This window comes from Lontra canadensis, unplaced genomic scaffold, assembly GCF_010015895.1.
Source record: "Lontra canadensis isolate GAN:19392208 unplaced genomic scaffold, GSC_riverotter_1.0 scaffold125, whole genome shotgun sequence".
Taxonomy (NCBI): domain Eukaryota; kingdom Metazoa; phylum Chordata; class Mammalia; order Carnivora; family Mustelidae; genus Lontra; species Lontra canadensis.
In genome coordinates, this window is record NW_022631119.1 from 79,794 (window position 1) to 104,673 (window position 24,880).

The 24,880-nt window shown below is 43.9% G+C and overlaps 1 protein-coding gene and 1 pseudogene across 3 annotated transcripts in view; one reads left to right on the forward strand and one right to left on the reverse strand.

Moving 5' to 3' along the window:
- The window catches only part of CEP89 (centrosomal protein 89), a 71,653-nt gene that overhangs the window by 34,456 nt on the left and 12,317 nt on the right, over positions 1-24,880 (reverse strand). For 2 of the 3 annotated variants that reach the window (XM_032841819.1, XM_032841821.1), the window contains exons 3-9: positions 22,851-23,009; positions 19,915-20,104; positions 10,739-10,841; positions 6,246-6,274; positions 4,538-4,577; positions 2,982-3,200; positions 1,238-1,383 (exon numbers count right to left, since the gene is read on the reverse strand). In XM_032841819.1, coding sequence (XP_032697710.1) covers positions 1,238-1,383; positions 2,982-3,200; positions 4,538-4,577; positions 6,246-6,274; positions 10,739-10,841; positions 19,915-20,104; positions 22,851-23,009 — 886 coding nt within the window. The remainder of the gene's footprint in view (positions 1-1,237; positions 1,384-2,981; positions 3,201-4,537; positions 4,578-6,245; positions 6,275-10,738; positions 10,842-19,914; positions 20,105-22,850; positions 23,010-24,880) is intronic. The other variant, XM_032841820.1, reaches the window with a different exon arrangement.
- On the forward strand, positions 362-950 carry LOC116857581 (annotated as a pseudogene).

Genomic DNA, 24,880 nt, shown 5'->3' on the forward strand with positions numbered 1-24,880 from the left:
AAAAGTAGGATGTGGCTGTTTTTGCCTGCTTCCCCCATGCTGAACCCAGTGTGGAGTCGCAGAGGGGTGCTCCCATGCCTGTTTCAAAACTGATTCTTTGTTTGCTAGTCCTGTGGGAATCAGGAACTCAAGTCCCATGGGCTATGAGAGCTGGATGATTTTGGGGGTGGGGCAGTTATGTAAACTAGTCTGCTTTCTTTCCGAAGTTGGTACACCAACAAATAACAGCTATACCCCGAGGAGCAGGACTGGTCAGCCAAAGATGGCTGCGCTCTGGGGAGGTGACCAAAGTAGGAAGAAGGCCCAGTGTGGCCACGGAGGACGGGTGGAGGCACCAAATGCTGTTAGCATAAGGCTCAAGATGGAAAATCATGAACCAGATGACACTGTCAAGAAGACTTCATTTTCAATATCATAACCAGAAAAATTAACCAACTCCCAAAAGCAGAAAGGAATCTGTTTGAACATGAATCAACATGTCAGACTTAATGCTGGTCTCTGTGGTCTAAGGGCAAATAGTCTTTTTTGATGCATCTTAAATGTGACACAGGCTCATAGAGCTGGGGCCTACCGATGGCAGTGAGCCCATTTTTGACTGCACACATATCTTACAAAGATTTTGTAGTTTACCTTTGAATACAGGTGATCTGAATTGTGAAACCTATATCAGAACATGGGATGGACTGGTTGGTCTTGTTTTTGGTGGTCTGTACCCTGTTACCTTGGCTGTACCTGTGAATGGTGGCCTAGTAGCCAGGCATGGGTCAGCCCCACTATCCGAGTAGGAAACATCTTAACTTACTGGACTAGAGTTTCTAAGCCTGTCTCTAGAAAGATGTTATTTCCCATTCTGCCCCAGCCTAAGTTTGCAAGCATACCTTGGATCTAGACAATATAAACTAATTATAAAGGCCCTTCAGTTACCTGAACCTGGTCCAGAAATGCAGTGACTGTTAAACAAATGTGTATACAAAAATAAAATTGTAATGTATGAAAAAAAAAAAAGAGAAACAGGACTAAGAATGGAGCCGCTGACATGGACTTTTATTCCTTAACTTATATACTTTTATAGTTCTGTACTATCCTCAGGCTTTCTTAAAAAAAAAAAATAGACTTTATTGCTTTTGTTTTGAGAAAGGAGGAAGGGAAGGAAGGGACAAAAGGCAGACACAGAGAAAGCAATTCAACAGTAAAGCCTAAAAAATCAGAAAACTGGAATTTTAAAACTGAACATTACCTCTTCCTTGGACAAATGCCTGAATTTTGTCTGATATCTACTCAATTCTACATTCAAACGATGGACAGTCATTTTTAACGCATCATTTTCATCCACCAGTTCTTGAGCTTGTTTTCTTAGATAAAGTAGTTCAGGGGCAGCAACTACTGAAAAAAAAAATTTAATATTAGAAGAACTTATACCAAACTGATCAAGATTTTATATAAATTGCCAATCACCTGATCTTTTTTCCCTTTTGGGCTCACAGAGCCAGTGGAGGACAGATGTATAGACATTAATGAATAAAAGTTTAGTAACTTAGTTTTAGAATGGAACAGTCAACAGTGTTTTGGAAGTCTGTGCATGTACAATTAAAGTAAAATGAAAATTTTAGATTGCAAAGAAAAATGTTTCAGATGATACAGTTGTGCCTTGAAAGCCATATAAAATAAATGGAAAATTTATTAGAACTAAGAGCCTTCCCATAGAATAGTAATGTCTTATTAGAAAACATAAGAAAATAGATTTAGAAAACATTAGAAAATAGATTCTAAAAAACAAAAGCACAAATAATATAAAGTTGCAGGAATAGATGTGGCTAAGACAAGAAATACACAGAGTCTGTATGAAGACACTTTTCTTAAGGCCGTAATACTAGACTAATATAAACAGATCAATGTATAGAGAAAACATTAGTGAACATTTATATAACCTTAAAGTTAAAAAGGACTTAACCCAGGGCATAAGTCATAAAAGAAAAATATCCTATACTTAGCTAAATTATCAACAAACTGAGAAACCACTACATACATGAAAAAGGGCCAAAATTCCTAACATGCAAAGAGCTCCTACAAATCAGTAAGAAAAAAAAAAAAAAAAAAAATCAAGGGGTCTCAATTTATTTATTTTGTTCAAAAGGATTCCTTTTCTGTTTTTTTAAACATCTTTTTTTTTTTAAAGATTTTATTTATTTGTCAGAGAGAGCACAAACATGGAAGGCAGCAGGCAGAGTGAGAAGCAGACTTCCACTGAGCAAGGAACCTGACTCAGACCTCGATCCCAGGACCCTGGGATCATGACCTGAGCTGAAGGCAGATGCTTAAAAGACAGAGCCACCCAGGCATCCCAGTATCTCAATTTAAAATGGGAAAATTTATGAAAGAGAAAGAAAATGACCTGAAAAGATATGAAAAAATACTCAAACTCATCAATAGTAAAGTACAAATAAAATTAAAATAGGATTTCCTCCCTCACCTTTTTGTTTGTCAAATTAGTAAGAAAAATATAATCCTCATCACTGCTAAGTATGTAGAGAAAGAGGCACTTTTCAAAAGATATATTCATATACTCTAGAGAGAGTGTGTGTGTGGGGGAGGAGGGGGATGGGGCAGAGAGAGAGAGAATCTCAAGCAGACTCCACACAGAGAGCAGAGCTCGATGTAGGGCTTGAGCTCACGAAGAGGCACTCTTATATGCTGTTCATGCAGATAAAAAACTGATAGGAAATGTATGTAAGATACTAAGCTAAGCATAAAGAACCAAAAGAAGTATTGGAATTTCTTTAGCATAATAATGATGTAGCAAACAAAATCAAATTTGAACAAGGATATTAATGAAAGAACCTTAAGTATTATAATATAGTATCAACATTAACATAAGCAAACATTTACAACCTAAAATACTAGCGGTCATGATAGCTGGGAACAAAATACGAAAATTGGTGAATTCTTCCTTGTTCCTCTAATAAAAGAACTGTTGTCCCCACCTTCCTGAGGAGATGTTTTCTCAGCCTCTTTCAACTTTCGGTTTTCTTTTTCTGTTCTTCTCAGTTTTAACTGTAGTTCTTTCATCGCTTGTTTTATTAGGTTAAGTTCAAGAGTAAGGGTTTGGTTTGCACCGCTTAGAAGCACATTTTCTTCTTTCAATTCCTTGAACTTTTCTTTGGTTATTTCCATACATCTTTGCCGTGTTCTACCAGTTACATCTGGAAAGGTACAGAGAAGTTGTTTTTAAATATTGATTTTTACAATTTTACCTCAAAATTATGAGAGATTGTATTTAAAAAACTACCACACAAGTCACCTTCAGGTCAGGCCTTGTGCTAGGTCCTTCGGTCCCTGTGGTGAGAAGAATGGCCACAGGGAGAGGGAGAGGGTAGTATGGGAGAGGGTAGCTGGTCTGCTGAGGCTACAGGAAGCCACAGGGAAAGAGGTGGCTGAGGGAGAGGCAGGAGCCCAGGGAGGTCCTTGCACACTATAATATGGAACACGGAGGTTTTGTCATGCAAGCCACCAGGAACCAGAAAAGGCTTTCAAGCAGAGCTGTGAAAAGGAAGAGTCTCTCCTCTCAGATGAGCCCCTGAAGCTAGCAGTGAAGAAAGTGAATGGGAATGAGGCCCAGCCCAGAGGCAGGGAAGCCAGTCTGGATGACCACTAGAGTGGGGGCAGAGAGGAAGGGACAGATGAAGAGAAGGACTCAGAGGCTCAACCCCAGGGCAGGAGGGTTAGTGGCTCCGGACAGGGGACTTGCCCAAACCCCGGGGGGAGGGGGCAGGCAAGGACTAGCAGAAGGACCGGTGGCTCCAGATAGCCTCCCTGGCCCCTGCTACATCATATCCAATCCCTAGGACATGAAACGGTAGTCGAAGAAATGAGTACCTCCACAGCTCCACTGAAAACAAGAGCGGAACTTGGAGGCGTCCCACAAAGAAAACATTTGAGATAGGATTTAAGATGGAAGCTACGGCTTAAAATATGCCAGGAGAGGTGAGCTAGAAAAGGTGGGCATGCTCCCCGGCATGGGCCTGGCCCTGGCAGGTGCCGGGAACACAGAGTAGCCCCCTTTTGCAGACACTGGCCTCCCAGTGTCTGAACACATCCCATGGGGAGACCTTCCACGTTCATTGTCTGAACATTTAGACCCTCTCTTTTAGAGCAAATGTGGAAGTCCCGCAGGTGCCCCCTCTTCCCAATTTCAGTAACAGGACAGAAGCAAGAGCCTTTACAGGGGGAAAAAGTGACCTTTATTTTAGACATGATGATTCTGGGCATTCTCCCAAATTATAAGCTTTTCATCACAATTAAATTCAAAAGGCAGAGGCACCTGGGTGGCTCAGTGGGTTAAGCCTCTGCCTTTGGCTCAGGTCGTGGTCTCAGGGTCCTGGGATTGGGCCCCGCATTGGGCTCTCTGCTCTGCGGGGAGCCTGCTTCCTCCTCTCTCTCTGCCTGCCTCTCTGCCTACTTGTGATCTCTGTCTATCAAATAAATAAATAAATAAATAAATAAAATCTTAAAAAAAAAAAAAAATTCAAAAGGCAAATACCTGGGGAGGGTGGAGGCTTCTCACATAACGTTTTTTCATCCTGGGGAAGAAAAATCAAGAGTAATGATTTACAAGTGTTAGCATCTTCTAAAAGGAAACTGGCATGAGCAGCTGGGTCAGCGTATATCAAACAATTACACTTTTTTCTCCGCACTTCGGCTCTTGTACCTCTTAGTCTGCTTTAGCTTTAGGAACTCTAATATCCATTGTTTCTTTTAATTGAAACTTGCCCTTCTGGTGGCTTCTCTTAGGCACTAAAAGAAGTCCTGGTCAAGCTTTCTTCTTTTTTTTTTTTTTAAGGTTTTATTTATTTAGGGGCGCCTGGGTGGCTCAGTGGGTTAAGGCCTCTGCCTTCGGCTCGGGTCATGATCCCAGGGTCCTGGGATCAAGCCCCATATCGGGCTCTCTGCTCAGCAGGGAGCATGCTTCCCTTCCTCTCTCTCTGCCTGCCTCTCTGCCCACTTGTGATCTCTCTCTGTCAAGTAAATAAATAAATAAATCTTAAAAAAAAAAAAAAAGGTTTTATTTATTTATTATTTGACAGAGACAGACACAGCAAGAGAGGGAACGCAAGCAGGGGGAGTGGGAGAGGGAGAAGCAGGCTTCCCACTGAGCAGGGAGCTTGATGCAGGGCTCGATCCCAGGACCCCGGGATCATGACCCGAGCAGAAGGCAGAGGCTCAACAACTGAGCCACCCAGGCGCCCTGTCTTCCTGACTTTTTGCCCATGAGTTTAGCCACTGTGTTCTCACACATAGGTCTCAAGCGGGGCAGGCTGTCAGGCGCAGGCTGTTTCGGAAGCACAAGACAGGACTGCAGGTGCCGAGCAGAGATGCACGGGGCAGACTAAACTGGGCTTTTCTTCCTTGGGATAGGCAAAAAAACCCAAAACAAAACAAAAAAACACCCTACACCATAGAGAAGCACATTTCCAAGTGTTGAGAAAAGAATATGATCTTTCTTTTCAACCCAAATATTAGGCTTTGAACTTTTGTTCATTTTTCCATTACACCTTGTTCATTTTGCCATTACACATCAATCTGATATTAAGTTTCTAATTTCTGCTGAAAAAGTAGAAAAGGCTATGAATGAACTCTGCTGAGAAATCTTTAATTTTGAAATTCCTATGGCATCGCAGCATTAAAACTTAAGTTAAAACTATTTCCATGTTTGCAAAAAAGGAGGAAAAAAACTATTTCCACATTTGCAAATTTGTTACAGTCTATTCATTCTGCAAAATATATATATGTGATTTCTAACCAATCAGTGCATTAGTTATTTTTTATAGTCATTTTTAAACTACAGAAAATCTGAGTTTCTTCACGTTTCAGAAGTATTTTTTTTTTTTAGAGTGAGAGAGAGAGAAAGTGTGGACATGCATGCACACACACAAGCAACTGGGGTGGGGGGGCGGTAAAAGCAGAGGGAGAGGAAGAGAATTTTAAGCAGACTCCATGCTTAGCTCAGAGCCCAATGCAGGGCTCAATCTCACAACCCTGAGATCATGACCTGAGCCAAAATAAGAGTCGGATGCCTAATCGACTGAGCCATCCAGCTGCCCCTCAAAAGTATTTTAAAAAAACATTTAATGGGAGAGGACTCCTACGGCTAGATGTCCCCCCCCACCCAACAAATCACACAAAAATTTTTAAATTATGGCAGAAATGCTATTTGTTGAGAAAATTGGTTTTTAAAAAATGAATCTTACCTTTAAATTCAGAACAGAATATTTATCATCTGATTAAAAAAAGAGAGAGGAAAACTTTTTTAAAGCAGATAAAAACATCTGACAACTCAGAAGAGCACGATCATAGGAACTGGCCTCCCACCAATGAGCTGAACAAGCCCCAGGGTAGGGACAGCCTTTGCAAGGTTTCACAGCAAGCTGGTCCGGACAAGGCAGGGGCCAGACTGAATTGGTCATCTCTCTTCTGTTAATCTGGGAGCACCTCCACTGGCTCCCATGATTACAGAACCAGGGCCAAATCCTTGGGAATAACTCTGAGCCCTCCCTGCCTTTCCAACATGACCCTATCCTATATTGCCCAAATGTGCCCCAAATATATGACCCGCTATTCCCCAAATGTGCTGAGGTCCCACTCCTCTCTGCCTGGAAGTAGCATCTGACTTGGTCAGACAGATAGTTGTTCCTTGAAGCAAACCACCTTGGTGATACAAAAGCAAATAAATCTCGCTCAGTTACCCTCCATTTACAAATACACATTCGGGATGAAGGCACTCCCTAAGGAGGGTAATTTTATGTCCTAGAGTGCCTTGTGCCCTCTGTCATAGTGAAATGTTGGTTGTTGTTAGTTTCTAGTCAATTTACAGAGCAGAACTAACTGGATGAAAATAAATTAGAAACAAATATGCAAAAACCAAGAGAATTCAGAAACAGACAAAAATGCCTAAAGATACATAGAAGATTGTAAATCTACTTCCTGGTTCATTACAATTACCAACACTTGAATGATAATCACTGAAGAAATTATTTTTGACCAAAATGTCATCTTGCCCCCACTATCTGTATGTATCTAAATGTCTGATCAAATGTCCTGGGGCAGTCTAGACTGGCGTACCCAATGAAATTCCGCCTTGTAATTCCGAATCCAGCCTAACAAAGCCTCCTCTACCTGCCGCCTTCTCTGGCTGGCAATGTTGACTGCTCTCCTGGTCTTTGTGCTGCTTCTGCCATCCACTTGGCACCCCAGACTACAGTCCCCCATCTGCATGTCCTCCCCTGCAAATGGAATGTGAGTGGAGGGGCCAGTAGCTATGTCATCTCTGGCACAAAGTAGGTGAGCCTCTGATGAACAAATGTTTAAACTGTTACAAAAAGATTTTGCATTTTTAATAACTGTTGCAATAGTCTTGTTTTGGTAACTTCCAATGCTGCATCAGACCTACTGTCTTCATATTTAATGAACTCTTGAATGACTGCCCCCTTAAATTCTTTACCAGACAAAACTGGGGAAGGGTAGAGGATTCACGAAGAAGAATGGCAAAATGCTACCAGCTGTAGATGGTGGGTCAGCTACGTGGGAGTTTCGTTGACCATTTTCTCTACTTTTGTATGTTTGAAAGATGTCATGATAAAACGTTTTAAAAAGGACAATTCACCTATTTTCCTAAAGAAAAATCATCATCCCTATTGTATCTTAGTCACCAACTTTTCAGAAAAAACAGCCAGAATTGGCATCACCCAAGTTCACTTTGGTACTTAATGTACGTACAGTACATTGGGCTCTGTTTTCTCACTGATCATTTCTCAAAAACATTTCGACTCCTTATCCTTTTCATTTTTACAGTCTGCCAGGCAAGTGGTATAAACTATTCAAATTACAGCAAAAGTCTCCTACCCTGGGCTTCCTGTGTACCATATGCCATGTTAGGCACTATTCCCATCCTCAAAGAAAAGCCACACCATTGGAGCACAGTCCTGCTGTCAAAAATGCTAATAATACAGATAAATCAAAACTTCCCCATGATCATAATCCTCTGAACCTTTCCCCTCCCAAGAGTAACCATGGTTATCAGCTGGGTGTTTCCTTTGAGATATATATGAACATATAAAACATAAAAAAATCGAACACACAACCCCTCCTTCCACTTCCTTCATATGTAATAGATATTAGCTGGTAGGGAGAGAGAGTAGCATGTGCAAAGGCCCTGGCAGAGGGGAACATCATGCAGTTGAAGAAGTAAGAGAACTCTGGTGTGGCTGCAGAATGGCCAGCAGAGGCAGGCCCAGCAGGTCTCTTAGGCTATGGGAAACCAGTGAAGAGATCTAAGTAAAAAGGGTGTGGGGGCCCATGGTGGGGAGCAAACAGGGACACTACTAGATGCTACTTCGTGTTTTGACAAGACTGCTCTGGCTGCTACCACAGCGAGAGACAGTGGGCATTCCATATGTACCCATATTGTGTAACACACAACAAAGGGTACTGGAAGCAGGGATCAGCGTGACTGCTTAGAAGAGCAAAGGGCCTAGACTTGCCTTGGAGACCCCAACATAGACTGGGCAGGGAGAGGGAGATGAGCCTGCAAAGGAGATGAAGAAGGGTTACCCCAAGGGGCAAGAGGAGACAAGGAACATGAGAGGTCATGAAGCCAGGGGAAAGATGGATTTTAAGACACCAGGAGCCATCCTCTGTGTGGATGGCTCCTGGGAAACCACATACGATGAAGCCAGAACACCACCCTCTGTGGCTGTCAGGACGCGGGTCAGAGGCTTGGGGGAGTCACGGAGAAAGAGCCAACCAAAGTGCAGTGTGTTGAGGAGAGATGCTGTCAGATGAGGGAAGGGAGGAGGTATGTAGAGAGCTGTCTTTTGACAAACTGAGCTATGGAAAAGAAAGACAAAGCACAGTATGTGGAGGGGCACGGGTGGGATCAGAGGAAGGCACTTGGGCATCTGGTCTTCCTGGGCGCTTACTGCTAGGAGGGCACATGTGGCTCACAGAGTTTCCCAGCTCTGGCCTCTAGACAAGAATTATCAGCCCCCATTTCTGGACCGTGCTGTACTTCCCACTGTGACGGAGTTTAATCCCTGTTGAGAATCCGATGAGAGGTGCAGTCAGACTGAGCACAAGCGAGGTTAGGTAAGGTAGCCACTCCTCTCATTACCTGGAAATGACAGAGCCAAGAACCAAACCACTAAAAGCTGCAGACTCTGTGGTGCTGTCCAAGGATCACCTGCATTGCACTTTCTGAAGTGCTTGATAAGAACACAGACCTTGGGCCCCAGCCTACAGCTACTGCATTAGAATTTGTGGCTGGTGTGGGGCCTTTTTCACAGGTGTCCAGAGGCTTTTAATGCCCACCACAAAGAAAAACCACTGCAGGAGCCCCTCCCCAACCCTGTGCCTCTCAGCTGCACTCCACCCCCACTGCCCACTGGTGGACCTGCACCCCCTGCACCTTGCCAGGGGCGCAACGATGAGCTTCGTCAGCAGAGAGGGCCAGAGACACACAGAGGAGGAAGGGGCCTGAGTGCCTCATTCCAGGGCTGTCTCCATCCCTCTCTCTGTCCTTTCTGCTCCCTCCCTCCTTCCCTTAAAAGTGGCCAGTCAGCACTTCTCCCTGGGTGGCTTCTTCTGGCACTCCTCTGGAGAGGGCGGCTTTCTAGCGAGTTCTGTTAGCACAACACAGCTAACTTTATCACTAGCCAGTGGGTCACAGCGACAGCATCCCCATGTTTCCATCTGGGCCTTGAGTGACTCTCCAAATCTGTTTCTCCCCTTGGGCGCCCTACATGTGCATTAACTGTACGAAAGCAGCTCTTCCCTCTCTCTGCTACCGCTGTCTTCTTTGCAGGCAACTCTGTGATAGTTGATGATTCTTTACATTAAACTTTCCCTGTTCAGATCACCATGTGCTTGCTTTCTGTCTCCGGACTGGATTCTGTCTCACAATAACACACCAGGCCAGAGGCAGCACAGACGTTAGAAAACGGATGGACATGAATAAACACAGGGAGATATTCAGGGTATGTGTAAGAGAAAAGGCAGGTAACAAAATGATGTGGACGTTACGCATGCATACATTCTAAATTGTCAAGATTATCTATGGCAGTACAATTATGTGCATTTATGTATTCTACATTTCAGGGTTTTTTTTAATAGTGAGAAAGTATTACCTCTATAATTAAAGAAGAGATACATTTTTTAACACGAATTTAATATTCATATAGATTTTCCCACAGGGATAAAACATGCCACCTAACCAGCCACTGTTTTCTGGTCCAGGTATTAGGGGGCCGGTATTGTTTTCCAATCAGTCCCCGTGATCCTGAGGAACTCTGAGGGTCCCGACAAAGCAGCTGTCAGTGCCCACGGTGTGACAGGTTTCTTCTCACCTGTACATGGAAGCCCCCCTTAGGAAGCGGAAAGCTGTTCTGGAGCCGCGGGAAAGGAGTGCGTAGAACGTAAAGCCTGAGCCTTAACCCTCCCCATCATGTGTCCTCTCACAGCTGATAGAACGGACAGAATGGACTCCAAAGGAAGCACCTGATATGTTAAAGATGGCCTAACATCCAGGCAAGTGGCCATCGACTAACTTGTCTCCAATGAAAACAGAACTCAGGAATATTCCCACTTACAATCACAGAACCTTGGGGCAGAGGTACGATGGCTGTATGTCCAAAAAATTAACCAATATTTATTGCCACAAAATGCTTTTGCATTAATTTTTTTTTCTTACCTTTTTCTTGTGTACGTTGTGTTGTGAGAAGCAAGCCTGGAAACCCATCCTGCTTAGAAATATTTTCATCATCTTCACTGTCCACCCCACGTGACAATGCAACCTTTTTGTTACAAAAGACAAAAGGACACGTGGTAAGCGCGCTCTGTATCAAATTTCCTCCGGTCAAACTCAAATGTCTTATTCCATACCTCCTCCACGGCCACCTGCCACGGAGACACAAAAGGACCACACCCAGCAGGGCTGGATGAAACCTCAGGTCCCTCAGGCAGTGCTGTCCAAGCACGGAGGACTCCGCATCCTGCCCACACCACCTGGGCCACCTGCCTTCCTCACTCCCTCCAGGGAGCAGCCAGGAAAGGGGGCTATGCCTCGCCCGCTCCGCACAGCACCTAGGACGGCTCTAACCGTTAGAGTCGTGTTAGTCATCACTACGTAAGTCGAGAACTGGCGAGCTGCCCCGGGAGAAGCCTCATCCAGGTCACTGTGTGGGCTCGAGGTCTGTCGTCGGGTCTGCTAAGTTTGCTGGCTGTGTGGGTTCTCTGTAACTGTAGTTTCCTGAGGGAGCAGAACCCTCCCTGCCACTGTCGGAGGGTGTCCTATGTAGGTATCCTGAATGGTGGCAGAGCTGCAGAGCTGTCCCTTACAGACCTCCACGGGAGGAGCCCGAGACAGTCCACTGGCAGCAGAGGCTGGCTGAGGGGAAGAGCAGTGAACCAGGCCCGATACAATAAGCCATGACTGGCACGCTCTGCGCTGCTGTCCCTTCTGCTCTCCTGAGCCCTCAGTGAAGTCTTGCTTACATGACCAGCTGGGCTTCGCTGCACTGTGGGCAAGGGGAGGGCTGTTCCCAAAGCTGACAGAGAAGTGCCAGCACTGATTGGGAAGATGTCCACCAAAAGGGGTGTTTCGGAGCCGAGAGCTAGGGCTATTAGGCCCACCGGGCTCTGAGAACAGGGCTCCAAGGGTGACCCCACTCAGGAGGGCACACGGGTCTCCCACTCTACTGAGCTTCTGAAGGAAGAAACAGGAAATGACTTCTTAGCTTTTATCTCCTGGAAACCAACTGCCTGGTTCGCTGTGTCAAAGATCAGTTAAGTGACTCCCATCAAGGAAATGGGAAAGTGCCATGGGGCCTCCACTATCGCTCTCTGCTAGTCTCCGAGGGCGAAGGCTGAAACCACATGGGCCCTGGACAGTAGCTGTGCCACCCAGCAGTCTAGATGCCGTGCGGGCCCACCAGAATACATGTGTGTGCACAGCTGTCTACGGCGGTGGTGTTCTGAAGAGTGACAAGCCAGTGTCCAGCATCAGCAAAACAAGTTAGTCCCTGAACAGCCAGGCTGCACAGCGGGCTACTGTCAGCACGGACTGTGAACCAAGCACCGCGACACACAACTGAAGACCCTCAAATGCTCCAGGATGTCCTGGACGCTACAGGATGTCCTGACTAAAACTACAGTTTTCAGAGTAGGCAAAACTAAGGTGATCTTCCATGAGCTGATCAGCTCTGGGAGTCAGGGTGGTGGTGAACTTCGGGGAAGCAGTGACCTCTTCCCTGTCACAAAGGGAACCTTCTGGGGTACTAGTAATGCCATTTTCTTTTTAATCGATAGGGGGTCACTGCTTTATAAAATTTCATTGAGCTGTACATTTATGGTCTATGTACCTCTATGTATAGTTAATACACTGATTAATAAGCCTAAAGAATTTGTGACCATAAAACCTAAAAACGCTTCTATTCAAAAGTTTGAATTCAGGGTGCCCGGGTGGCTCAGTCAGTTGAGCGTCTGCTTACAGCTTGGGTCATGATCCCAGGGTCCTGGGATCAAGCCTTGCATTGGGCTCGCTGCTCTTGGGGAGCCTGCTTCTCCCTCTCCTCCTTGTTCATGCACTCTCTCTCGCTATCTCTGTCTCTCTCAAACAAATAAAATCTTGAAAAAATAAAAAGTTTTTAAAAAAGAACAAGTTTGAATTTAAAACATTTCTTAAATTGCCAGATACTTCTGATTATAAAAATTACCTTGTTAATGCAAACAAAACCTATCTGGATATTGAAGAAATGGAAGGAAGTAGGCCAAACCAGCCACAGCGCGGACATCAGAGATGCTGGGAATGGCCTGTCTTCATGTGCCTGCGGCACCTGTGCCAGGCTCCTTCACGCTCTTCCTGGGTGGTCTAGCACCCCAGATTTTAGAGAGGGGAATGTACATGCTATAATCACTAGGGTAATTTTAGGGGGAAGAAAGGTATAATTTGCAACCTAGTAGAGGGAAAGAAAACAAACTGAAAAAATCATCAATTCAAAGAAAGACTGAAGGAAAAAAAGGAATAAGGGGAGAAATAGAAAAACTGAAGATGACAAGGTTAAATTCAAATATATCCACGTATACCTTAAATATAAAAGGACTAAATGCTTCAGTAAAAAGACAAAAGAAAAGTTTGTCAAACCCAATTCACTAAGAAAACTATCTGCTGCAGTGATGAATGGAGAAGTAGCATGGTGTGTGAATTATATCTCCGTGAACTTGTTTTAAAAAACAATATGCTCTTTACAAGACACAGATAAGCAGGAGGATAGAGAAAGGTTGAAATTAAAGGATGGGAAAAAACCAGAACGTACAAATATCAAACAGAAGAAACATGGAAAATGTCATACAAAATACAAAATGTTAAAAGGTTCACTTAACAGTGACAAAATATCCAATTTACCAGGAAGATACAGTTGTAAACCTGTACACACCTAACAATGGGGTTGGATGCAAAGAAACACCTGTTCTGGGATTTCAGGCATATGAAGTTCAAAAACACACACCAGTGATCGGCGATGTCAGAAGCCTTCTGACATTCCTCGGAGGAGAAAACCTGCCAACATAGCAAGGAAGCTTGCGGCTTCCAGAGTGAGGCTGCTGGGAAATGAATTATCTGGGTGGAGTCCTCACTATTCCCTGGCCTCCAGCAGAGATTAACCTGAATGACACAGGGCCCAGCCCATGGGCTGTAGCCACCTTCTCCGAAGCCTCTCCTCCCATCAATGATACTAAGGTAGGAACCGCACCCCAGATGCATTCTATGGTCATTAGAGGCAAACGACAGGAAGGTCCAGCTAACTCCACCTGGAGGCAAAGTCGAGGCAAAGTCAAGGCAAGCGTGTGGTAAGAATTTGCAGTGAACCAAGAACTAAGTCTGGTTTTCTGGCTTTGTTTGTTTGTTTGTTTTTTTTGTTTTTTTTTTTTTTAAGTAGGCTCCATGCCCAATGTGGGGCTCAAACTCATGACCCAGAGATCAAGAGTCATATGCTCAACCGACTGAGCCAGTCAAGGACTCCCAAGAACTAACTCTGGAAGGGGCAGTTCTGCCATGCAAGGTAGAAGGACCTCCAGACGTCTAACACCATGTTTGACTAAGGGTTTGGGGATTCATGTTTCCTACTGGAAGATGGCAGAGCTCACTCTCTCGGTGGCTTCTGCATATTGGCTGGAATGACAACTTGGTGCCCCTGTTGCTATCCTGGCTTTCTACTGCTTCTGATGGGGGTGAGCCTCCTGCAGAGGAGCCAGTACTGGTGGAGCAGTCAGTAACCTCCATGCACAGAGACTGGAGAAGGTATTTCTATCCGTACCTGGACATGCACGTGCAAATGCAGAGACCGCAGGAATCACGCCACAGGAGGCCCCCTACACTGCCTGCCCAGTAATCGGTGCCCTCCTTTCTCTCTTGCTAAGAGATCCCTGATTTTATTTGGTGCAAATGGACTCAGCCCCAGGCAATCAACCATGGGAATCCTTGGCCAGTGACTAGTCAAGGGGTGGCCACGTGACCAATGAGACTCCTGCTGGGAAGCTTCTGGAAAAAAATGTTCTCCCTAATAAATACAGAGCAGCATAATGAGAAGGCCCCTGCCCCACTTCTTCCTTTCTGCTCTGGGATCAGGACCAGCTGCACCCAGTGGTGACCATGAGGAGGGGGAGGCCAAGGGGATCTCAGGCACTAGCCTTTGATAGCAGCTGAAACAATATTAGAGTCTCCTGCCTTCTGACTTCTTCAGGTCAGATAGTTAGAGGTCTATTATTTAAACCTTATGTTTATTTCATTTTTGCAGCTAAAAAAACAACAAAAACAAAAACAAAAAACCCAACACAGATGTCAAAGCGACCACAGAGGCTTCCCCTGGAGAGAAGAGGAGGACTGGAAGGAACAGCAGGTTTCAGGACAAGCTTGCACTTTACATGCACTATCCAAAGCTTTTGTAAGAAATATTCATGCATTACCTGTGTAACAGAAAGAAAAATTTAAATAAATTGAAAACTATAGGGACAGAAAGGGGACATTCCTAATCCTCAAGGGCAGCAGCAGAAGAATGTCTGCTATTTCTTGGCCTCCAGAAAATTCTAGAGAGCACTGGTTTACCCCAGCATGAATGGTTCCTCTCTGGGTCTCCATCCAAGCACATGCCAGACCCTCAAATACCAGTCTGTTGGCTGGATGAATACACAGACAAGTGGGCAAATGCATGGCACTTTGTAACGAGATGCTCTGCAAATCCACAAACACGACAATAGCAAGAACGAGGACAGGAAAGCTTTGGTAACATTCATGAATTCTGTTCAAATATAGTAATAAGGCATTTACACTACACTCTCTTCCCTTAAAATCTACTGAAAGCAATCAAAAGAATGGGGAGGGGAGGAGAAAGCTTAGTCAATGGCAGAAAACAGCTACCAAAGTGATGAAATTTGGAACGGAGAGAGAAGCCAAAAGCTGCCAAACCTCTTCAGACTTCAGGCATGCCGATGCTCGAAAAACCACAACGTGTCACAGTTATAAAAGTCCACAGTGACGTTCTGATGGGGGAAAAGCAGAGTCATTCCCACAGAGCAGAAGTGAGGGGAGAAGAAGCTAAAGGAGACACCAGTGGAGAGCCCACCTTTACTGTCTGGAATCCAGCTTCTATTCCCTCCATGAAATGAAGGATGGCATAGACTGACATCTAGAACCCAAAGAAGAGATACAGAAGACCAAGAAAAGCAACAAGGCAACAAAAGATGTGGAAAGTAAATTGGTAAAACTAAAAACCAAAAGGAAAAGTGAAATCAATACAGAGAAGGTAAAAGCTATTCTAGAAGCAATAACACAGTGACAAAGAGAGGAGGGTATACAGAGCAAATCCCAGAAAATTCTTTTCTTTTTGAAAAGAAAAAAGAGGGACAAGTGATTATAGAAAATAGAGCAGACATGGAAGACAAAGGACAGCCAACAAATGCATAAGTGTTCCCAAAGGAGAATAAATAGATAAGCTTAGTCAACGATAAAACAAAATAGGGAAGGAAATGCGCCCAAAAACAAAAAAGGGAGATGAAAATCTGTGTCTGCAGAATTAAATATCAAACTAAATTTCAGGAAGAAAGGACAGATAACAACACACACCACAGTGAATTCTGGTGAAGTTACTGAACTGCAAAGAATAATGAACAACCCTACCAAGGTGCCATGCAGAAGAATCAAGTGACCTCAAAGGGAAATGCAAGGGGCTGGAGCTTCTTCCTGTCCCTTTGCTGTCTCTCTCCACAGTCCCTTCAGAAAATTTACGTCCCTTGGGCTCTCTGCTCTGCAGGGAGCCTGCTTCCACCTCTCTATCTGTCTGCCTCTCTGCCTAATTGTGATCTCTGTCAAATAAATAAATAAAATCTTAAAAAAAAAAAAGAAAAAAAGAAAAAAGAAAAGGGGCACCTGGGTGGCTCAGTGGGTTGGGGCCTCTGCCTTCGGCTCAGGTCATGATCCCGGTGTCCTGGGATCGAGCCCCGCATCGGACTCTCTGCTCTGCAGGGTGCCTGCTTCCACCTCTCTCTCTATCTGTCTGCCTCTCTGCCTAATTGTGATCTCTGTCTGTCAAATAAATAAATAAAATCTTAAAAAAAAAAAAAAAAAAAGAAAAGTTACGTCCCCCGCCGCTGACATGGCCTCATGCCACGCTATAACCTTCCTTTGTAACATTTATTGTAATTATGATTGGCTAACTGGTGACTGTGTGACTGCGGACTTGTTTTATGCAGCTTCTCCAGCACCCAGCACCCTGCCTGGTCCTCACTGCCTGCTCAATGACTGTATGTTGAATTACTGACCTACCCAGAGTGTCCTCCTCAACACAGTCCTTTATGGGTGCAGAGAGGTTATCTGACTTACCCAAGCCATACTGCTGGGAAGTCAAGAAGCAGGGACTTGAACCCAGGTCTCTGAATGCCCATGGCACTGTTCTGTCCGCTGGACACTAGCTTCATGGGAACTGGACACAAATTCATGCCCACCACTTCCCCTCCAGCCTTACTTTTGGGGTGGCACCAATAAGAAAACTGCTGAAAACAACACTTCCTTTCCATGTTAGGCCATTTCTGAGCAGGTGCACACTTCACATGCAGATGTTTGCCCAACTACCCTGAAACACAGAGAGAGGCATGAGGTATAGATTTAAATCCAAATCGCCTCATTTGGGTCGCTCTGTTTCCTTATCTTTCTAGTTTTAAAAATTGTTTACTTTAAAGGAAGTAGGAATGACTCATAAGGAAAGAATTATAAATTATTTACCTCAGATTAAAGAATGTCTATAGTAAATACAGAGAAGGCAAGTTTACTTTTTGACCTTAAATGTACCCCTCAGGCACTATCTCCTTCAGAGCTGGTGCCACTGAGCGAATAAATAGCATTTTCACTGGCTCCACACACCCATTTCCCCCAAAGGTATATACTTTAATCTTATCAATTTGAGACTATTTGGCCAGTTTCAAAGAAAGCTTTATGTCTAAGAAATAGTCTCAACAGGTAAAAGGACAATGAATGCAAATTTTAATTCTAAACAGAGAAACTTGGCAGCCCTGGTCTGAATCCTGCCTCTGCCCCTGATGGCTGGATGGGTAACAACCTTGGCCAAGTCACTTACCCTGTTTCTTCACACACTTAACCCTGAGGGTATGCAGTAAATGAGATGGTACATATAAGCTGCTTAGCCTATATTAAAGGCTCAGAAAATGTTAATGTGCCTTCCTCCACCTCTTGCATCACCCCATAACCTTTTCACCACCCCTACCCCCAAAAACCTGATGGTAAGGCTATGGGAAATTGAAATCCCTTTCCAGCTTAAAGCACCCTTTCATTCATGCCATCTGCAGTGGCCAGGACAAGGTACAGACTCGATAAGCCCTTCCAAATGCAATCAGTTCCTAGAAGTCCACCTCTGGGTCCTGGGTTGCATAGGGATGGCATTCCTTTTGGCTGGGATGAACAGAAATGGGGTGACTGGCATGCATACGCTGCTAGTGGGAAGGCAAAAGGACAAAAGCCGCTTTGGAGAACAATCTGGCAACATCTGGCATGATCCAGCACACATAAGTGCGTGGACCAAATGTGCGAGGAAATAATCCAAATGTTCGTCAGTAGGGGTGCAGATAAAAAAGTTAATGTGAATTTATCTCAAGACTTCACTGCTAAGTGAAAAAAGCCAAGAGGCAGATGACTGGATCACTATGATGACCTATTTACAATTAAAAAAAAAAATTGTACTCTGTTTGCTGACACTTATTTGTAGTAGGAGAATAAAAACACAGACTTCTAAAATGTATTCCAAATCCAAGACCAAATGGTCTTCCAGGATGGGAGACAAAGATTTCAACCCTAACTATAATTTCCTTTTAAAGAATCTGAAACAAGAAAAGATAAGTTGTCAATACTTGCTCATTCTGGAGAATGAGAATACCAATGTGTTATATTACTTTCTACTTTTTTCCGTGTGTTTTCTTGCTGGGTTATAGAAAATATAGATGTTCAACTTTAATAGAAACTGAAATGTCAGACAGTTTTCCGAAGTGGTAGTACCAGCTCACCCCCACCCCTGCACGGGCCAACACCAGCATTAGATGGTCCCTCCAGAACCTCAACGATATTGTTAGCTGTCTTGCTCTACTTTTCACATTTTAAACTAAAACAAAATTTCCCAACTGCACATGGGTCCTGAAGCCACCATGACAGACGTGTCTACAAAACAAAATATGTATTCTGCTAATGACAAAGGACGTTGTTTCTGTCACTAGACTCTCTTTCTTCTACGGGAAATGGGGTAGCAAGCTTTACTTCCAAAATAGTTGAGTGATAAACAGCTCTGTCTGTAAACTCAGTGTAAAATACTGGCCAGAAAGTACGCAGACTGAGGGGCAGAGGGACTTCCCCTGGGCCCGCGGCAGAACCTGCTCTGGGCTCGGCCGCCATCTACCTGCTCCAGCCTCCCTGTTGTAGAGAAACCTCACTCTGCTTGCTATAGTCTGCATGTGTTACAAAGTGATGGATGGTTAGTTCATGAAACACTCACAGAAGGACTCCTCAAACTAAGCTCCCCAGGACCACTGAATGTTTGATTCCATATAGTAGGGGGTACTCAATAGAAATACAATCTGAATATCATTTGATGCTGCAAGTCTGTATATATAGTCACTGTAACACGTGTTATAGTGACACTGAGAGAGAGAAAAGAAAAAGAAATTAGGGTGCTGTCTTTTGCCATTAAAGAAACAGCGTTATCTAGTTTCCCAAACCCTGGGAGCACGGAATTGAAACCAGAGCAGCTCGGGCAGCAGTGGAAGAATGGGCTCCATCAGCCTCTCTGTACCACGGTTCCTCCCTCATGACAGGGCCGTAAATGCAACCTACCTCACTGAGGCAGTGGGGGCTAACTGCGTGGAAGAGCTTGCAACAGAGACTCCCGTATGGTAAGCGCTCAAAGAGTGTCAGCTACTACTGAGATGAATGACAACATTCCTCTTGTCGGGCATGCATTTGAAGAAAGGTTGCAACATGCATGTTGACACTGGAAAAGTGACAGGAAAAGAGTAGCCTTGGGGGCCAGAGGAAAGAGTGGGTTTACTTAGCATTGGCTGGAAATCTACACTGAGAATGTGAGGATGTTTACCTTTGTCTCTGAAGGCCCTATCTTTGAACAATAAAGGAAAGAGTCTGAAATCTGTTGCCTAACCAGATAAAAAAACGTGAGACTGACTATGTTCAGAAAATCAGCCTCCAGACAAAAGCCATTAAAGGCAGGAGAGAAAAAAGAAAATCCTTACTGGTGCACTCTACACAATTTTACAGTAAGCTAACAGGGTGCAAAAGACGTTCTGGAATGTGAGCCACACCTGGTTTCTGTGGGGCACGGCATAAATGGCAGCACTGAGACTTCCCTCTGCTTTGGGAGCACTGACATCCTCCGGCTCGTCGCAGCCAGACGACAGCTGTGCATCCGTGTCCTCCTCCTCCTCCCTGGAGCCCAGCGTTTCAAAGGATGGCAAAGAAGATCTTCTTCCGGTCTCATTCTGCCAATTTGGTCTACATTAAAAGGTGGGGAGAAAAATAAACAAACAAGCAAACCCCCGAACACTTCATCAGTATATGGACCCACCTCCAAGTCCCCACCATAAAATGATTACAACCACCTTACAAAACATACAGAAGCTAAAGGATTAAGTCACCCACAATCCCATCTCCTTGTACACTCAGCATTTCTTTCTTCATTGTAACACAAGCTTCTTAACGTAGGCTTTTCTAGTTCCTATCACTGCCTACATATACAGTTTGTCTCATTGGTAACACATATTTAAAGTCGAAATGTTAAAGGTAAGACCCAAATAGATATACCAGTTTAGTCAGCTACTTCCTGTACTTAAGTTCCCCCCATTATTATTGTTACAAATCGCTCTGTAATGAACATCTACATGCAAATAATCTCTTCCATATTTAGGATCCATCTTATGAACCAGATAACTGTAAACTGCTGAGTTAAATGATATGACTCTTTTGGGGGTCTACAGGCATACTACACAAAATCATTTCACCAATCAGCTACAATAGTGACTCCATTAGTAACAATTTTCTAAAACTTGGCAAAAGAATTTAAATCTCATGTATAAATCTTGCATTTCTTTTTTTTATTAAATTTTTAAAATTTATTTATTTGACACAGAGAGAGAGAGAGAGATCACAAGTAGGCAGAGAGGCAGGCAGAGAGAGGGCGGGGGGAAGCAGGCTCCCGGCTGAGCAGAGAGCCCCATGTGGGGCTCGATCCCAGGACCCTGAGATCATGACCTGAGCTGAAGGCAGAGGCTTAACCCACTGAGCCACCCAGGCGCCCCAAATCTTGCATTTCTTACCAAAACAATATATTTCCATTTGTTTGTGTGCAATAATTGTGTGGTGAACTGTCTGTTCATGCCCTTTGTCTACTGATCTACTTTGCTTCTAATAGGTCTATTTCAATTCAAATTTAATCTATAATTAATCTATATTTATCTACAAAAACAAAACTTTGTATTTACTATAAGTATTTTTCCTATTCTATTAATTCAATTATGGCTATGTAAATTTCTTTTTTAAATACAGATAATTAAAAAACACTTTTTTACCTTCTAAATTCTTAGCTTAGAAGGGCACTGCAGGCATCTACTTCAGAGGTTTGGTAACACTGACTATAGGATTTCCTGCTCTTATTTATGAGTATGTTCATACACATAAATATAAACATACACATAAATTTCATTTCATAAATAAAAGGAACAAATTCCTTTCATTTAAATAGTAATTTGTTTGGTATTTGAACTAGGCAAGGCTGGAAGCAGATTTTTTTTCTACTACTGTCAAATCCCTTCCTTCCTCTTTGCTCTGTGAAGTGGTCTTTATGAAACCATCATCCGGCATGCAAACCCCAGTTTCCCTCAGGGCATCCACACGCACCTCTCTATATAGCCAGCCCTACTGTTTACACTACTTCAGCTACGCATTTTAAGTATGATGTGGCTGCTCTCCCAAGTCAAAACTCTTTCTTTCTGGATTTCCTCTGATGGTCTTATCTGCTCATTCTTTCTAGTGAAGTTTAAGATCATTTCCTCATCTTTAAATTCTAATCCAGCTAAAGTGAAATTCTTATGAGGAAAACAGGCTATATTCAAACATCTCAGAATGAAGTCAAGATTAAAATGTGAAAACCAAAAATATTAACATGTCCTAGAAGGAAATAAGTGAGCATTCACAGAATAGGGAAGGCCAACCTGGCGATTCACAGACCTGTACCTCTGGGGCTAATAATACATTATATGTTAATTAAAAAATTAAAAAAAAAAGAATAGGGAAGGCCTTTCTAGAATTTCACAATAATGTCAGAAACTACAAAGACTGACAGATCTTACTGCATAAAAAGGTATGCAAAAAAAAAAAAAAAAACCCTCAAAAAACAAAATTGAATAAACATGACAGATAAAAGGCTAATCTGGTCATGTATTCCCCCAACCCTACCCCATAAGCCCTTAAAGCTAGCGGGAGGGGGTGGGGAGGACCAAACCTCAGAACAGGCCACCAAAGGCATCACCAGGCTGGCCCCTGCCCACTCCTCCAGGCCATCTTGAATGACTGCCCACCTCACCCAAGTGCCCCAGCCCCTGCCACAAACATCTTCCTTCAGCTGCCCACATCTGTCCTTGTGTCATGCTCCCTCTTCTGTCCTGAAAGCTCATCCGAGCCCCACACTGACCATTTCCCCCAAGCCCCTGAGGCGTTCCCAGGCACTCCCTATACCTTCCTCAGCTCTGCTGCCAGTGCTCTCTTCCTACGAGGAAACCTTGCTGACCGCCCAGCCCAACGTCGGCAGTCGCCCAGCTCAAGCAACAGAGCACATGATGTGAAAGAGAAAAGGTTGTAATATAGGTGCCAAAGAAGGTAAAAATCAGCAGCAATGTTCAGAGAGGGCCACACAAGAGGTGGTGGGTGACAGCTCTCGCATCAAGGTGGTGGCATGGGACAGTCCCGTGAGGGGCTGAAGGCGGCCCTGAACTTGCTAGCTCTATGGGGCCAGGAAAACACCCAGGGCTTTCCCGAGCCATAATCTCACAAGAGCCCCCCAAGAGAGAATTCTGAGAGGAGTCAAAAGCAATCAATGTCCCAGGACAGTGTCCCTTTGAGCCCTGGTGATGAAAACCTGAGTACTACCTCCAGTCACAGGCACGCATAAGCACACACAAGCACACACACAAGCACGCATGCACGTCCGTCAGAGACGCAGCAGAGCCAGCGACAGGGTCCTCACCGAAGCCTCAGCTCGGAGGTGGTGGCATAGGGCTCAATGAAACTGTCCTTTTCGACGCAGGTCGTGTCACTCTCAGACAGGGATCTCTGGCGAGGCTGAGGAATGGCGACAGTCCGGCCGGTCAGCGTTGTTGCTAGGATGACTGCAGCCAGGGCAGATCTAGACAAACACATGCCAGGGAGAAGGTGAGACACAAACCAACAAGCTGAAGGCTGAATGACAGGTCACGAGAATTACTGAAGGGTGACCTTCTGCTCCATGTGCAGTGTGTCCCCACTGACTACGAGCCTGCTGGCTGTTATGTGCCTCATTTCATTATCACACCAACTGAATGGATGCATATTACTGCCATCTCCATTTTTTCCTAAAATATAAATGACTTGTCCAAGATTCCCTATTAAGGAGATGGGTCCAGGTCTCTAATCTAAGCAGTCTCTATTCAACTAGTTTCCTTTTTCTTTTTTTAAGTAGTTTCCTTTTAAAATAAAAGATCAGAATGGGGGGCAAAAATGGGAGATATAAAAAATACTAAAAATTTTATTTTTAAATAATTTTTTTAAAGATATGTATTTATTTATTTTAGCAAGAGAGAGAGAACATGCGCACGCACAAGTTGGGGGGCAGAAGGAGAGAGAATCTCGAGCAGACTCCATGCTGAGTGTGGGGCCTGAGCCAGGCTCTCATGACCCTGAGATCAGGACCTGAGCTGAAACCAAGAGCTGGATACTTAATTGACCATGCCACCCTGGTGCACCCCAAAAAAGATATAAAAGATTTTAAAAGGCATTTTTAAAAACACTTGCAAATTATTCAAAACTCTAATACTGGAAAGACAGAGTAATAAATTTACACTCCCACTTGAAAAAGCAAAACAAAGCAACAGATTTACAACTGTGTCCGCTTACTGCCTCAGAGAATTTCCAGGTCATGGCACAGTAGTCCGGTGGACCTCCTGAGCTGTGGAGACAGAGCTGAGTGTCCACGAACAGCACAGCGGACAGAATTTGCAGGGCAGAGGGCTAGAAAGGAGAGAGCTGAACAGAGAGAGCTCCGGAAATCTGTAGATAGCCCCAAGTGTTTGGCAAAACATTCCTCGGTGCACGAATGTGAGGAAACTATCCAAGGCTGGGGGAAGAACTACCAACAAGGATTCGAGGATCGCTGCCAGGTGCTTACACGCGGTTGGGGACAATGCCTGTTCCCACCAGACAGATGGGAAAAATTATAATCTACAGGACATTGAGTACAGTCCTTGGAAAAGTCTTGCTTCAGTAGTGGGGAGTAATTAGCCCAGGATTGAGCACTATTTCAGATGTACCTAACAAATCATAAAAACAAGACCTAAAAGATCAAGTTGGTTCCAAGAAACTTAAATGCATCCCAGAACAAAATTCTAGAAGATTGGTAGAAATACAAAAATATCTAGCATACAGTAAGGTGACAGACACAACAGCATCTAGTATGCAATCCAAGATAACCAGGCATGCAAAGAGACAGAAAAACACGACCCAAAATGATGAGAGAATCAACAGAAACCCACTCGAAACTGAATGCATATGTTAGAATTAGCAGAGAAGGACTTTAAGACAGTTATTGGGGTGCCTAGATGGCTCAGTCGTTGGGCGTCTGCCTTCTGCTTGGGTTGTGACAGAGACCCATGCCAAGCAGGGAGCCTGCTTCTCCCTCTCCCAACGCCCTGCTTATGTTCCTGCTCTGTCAAGTAAATAAATGAAATCTTAAAAAAAAAAAAAAAAAAGGCAGTTATAACTGTATTCCATAGGTTCAAAAAGCTAAGTAGAAACATGGGAGAGTATTAAAAAAGACTTGTGGGGGAAAAAAAGGCTTGAGCTTGAGATCTGAAAATTACACTCTATGGGACAGGCACCAAATCACCCATTGAAGAAGAAAAGACTAGTGAAATTAAAGGCAAAACAAGAAAAAACAACCAAAATGAAACACAAAGAGGAAATAATTTTTTAATTTTTTTAGAAAGGATTTTATTTATTTATTTATTTGACAGAGATCACACG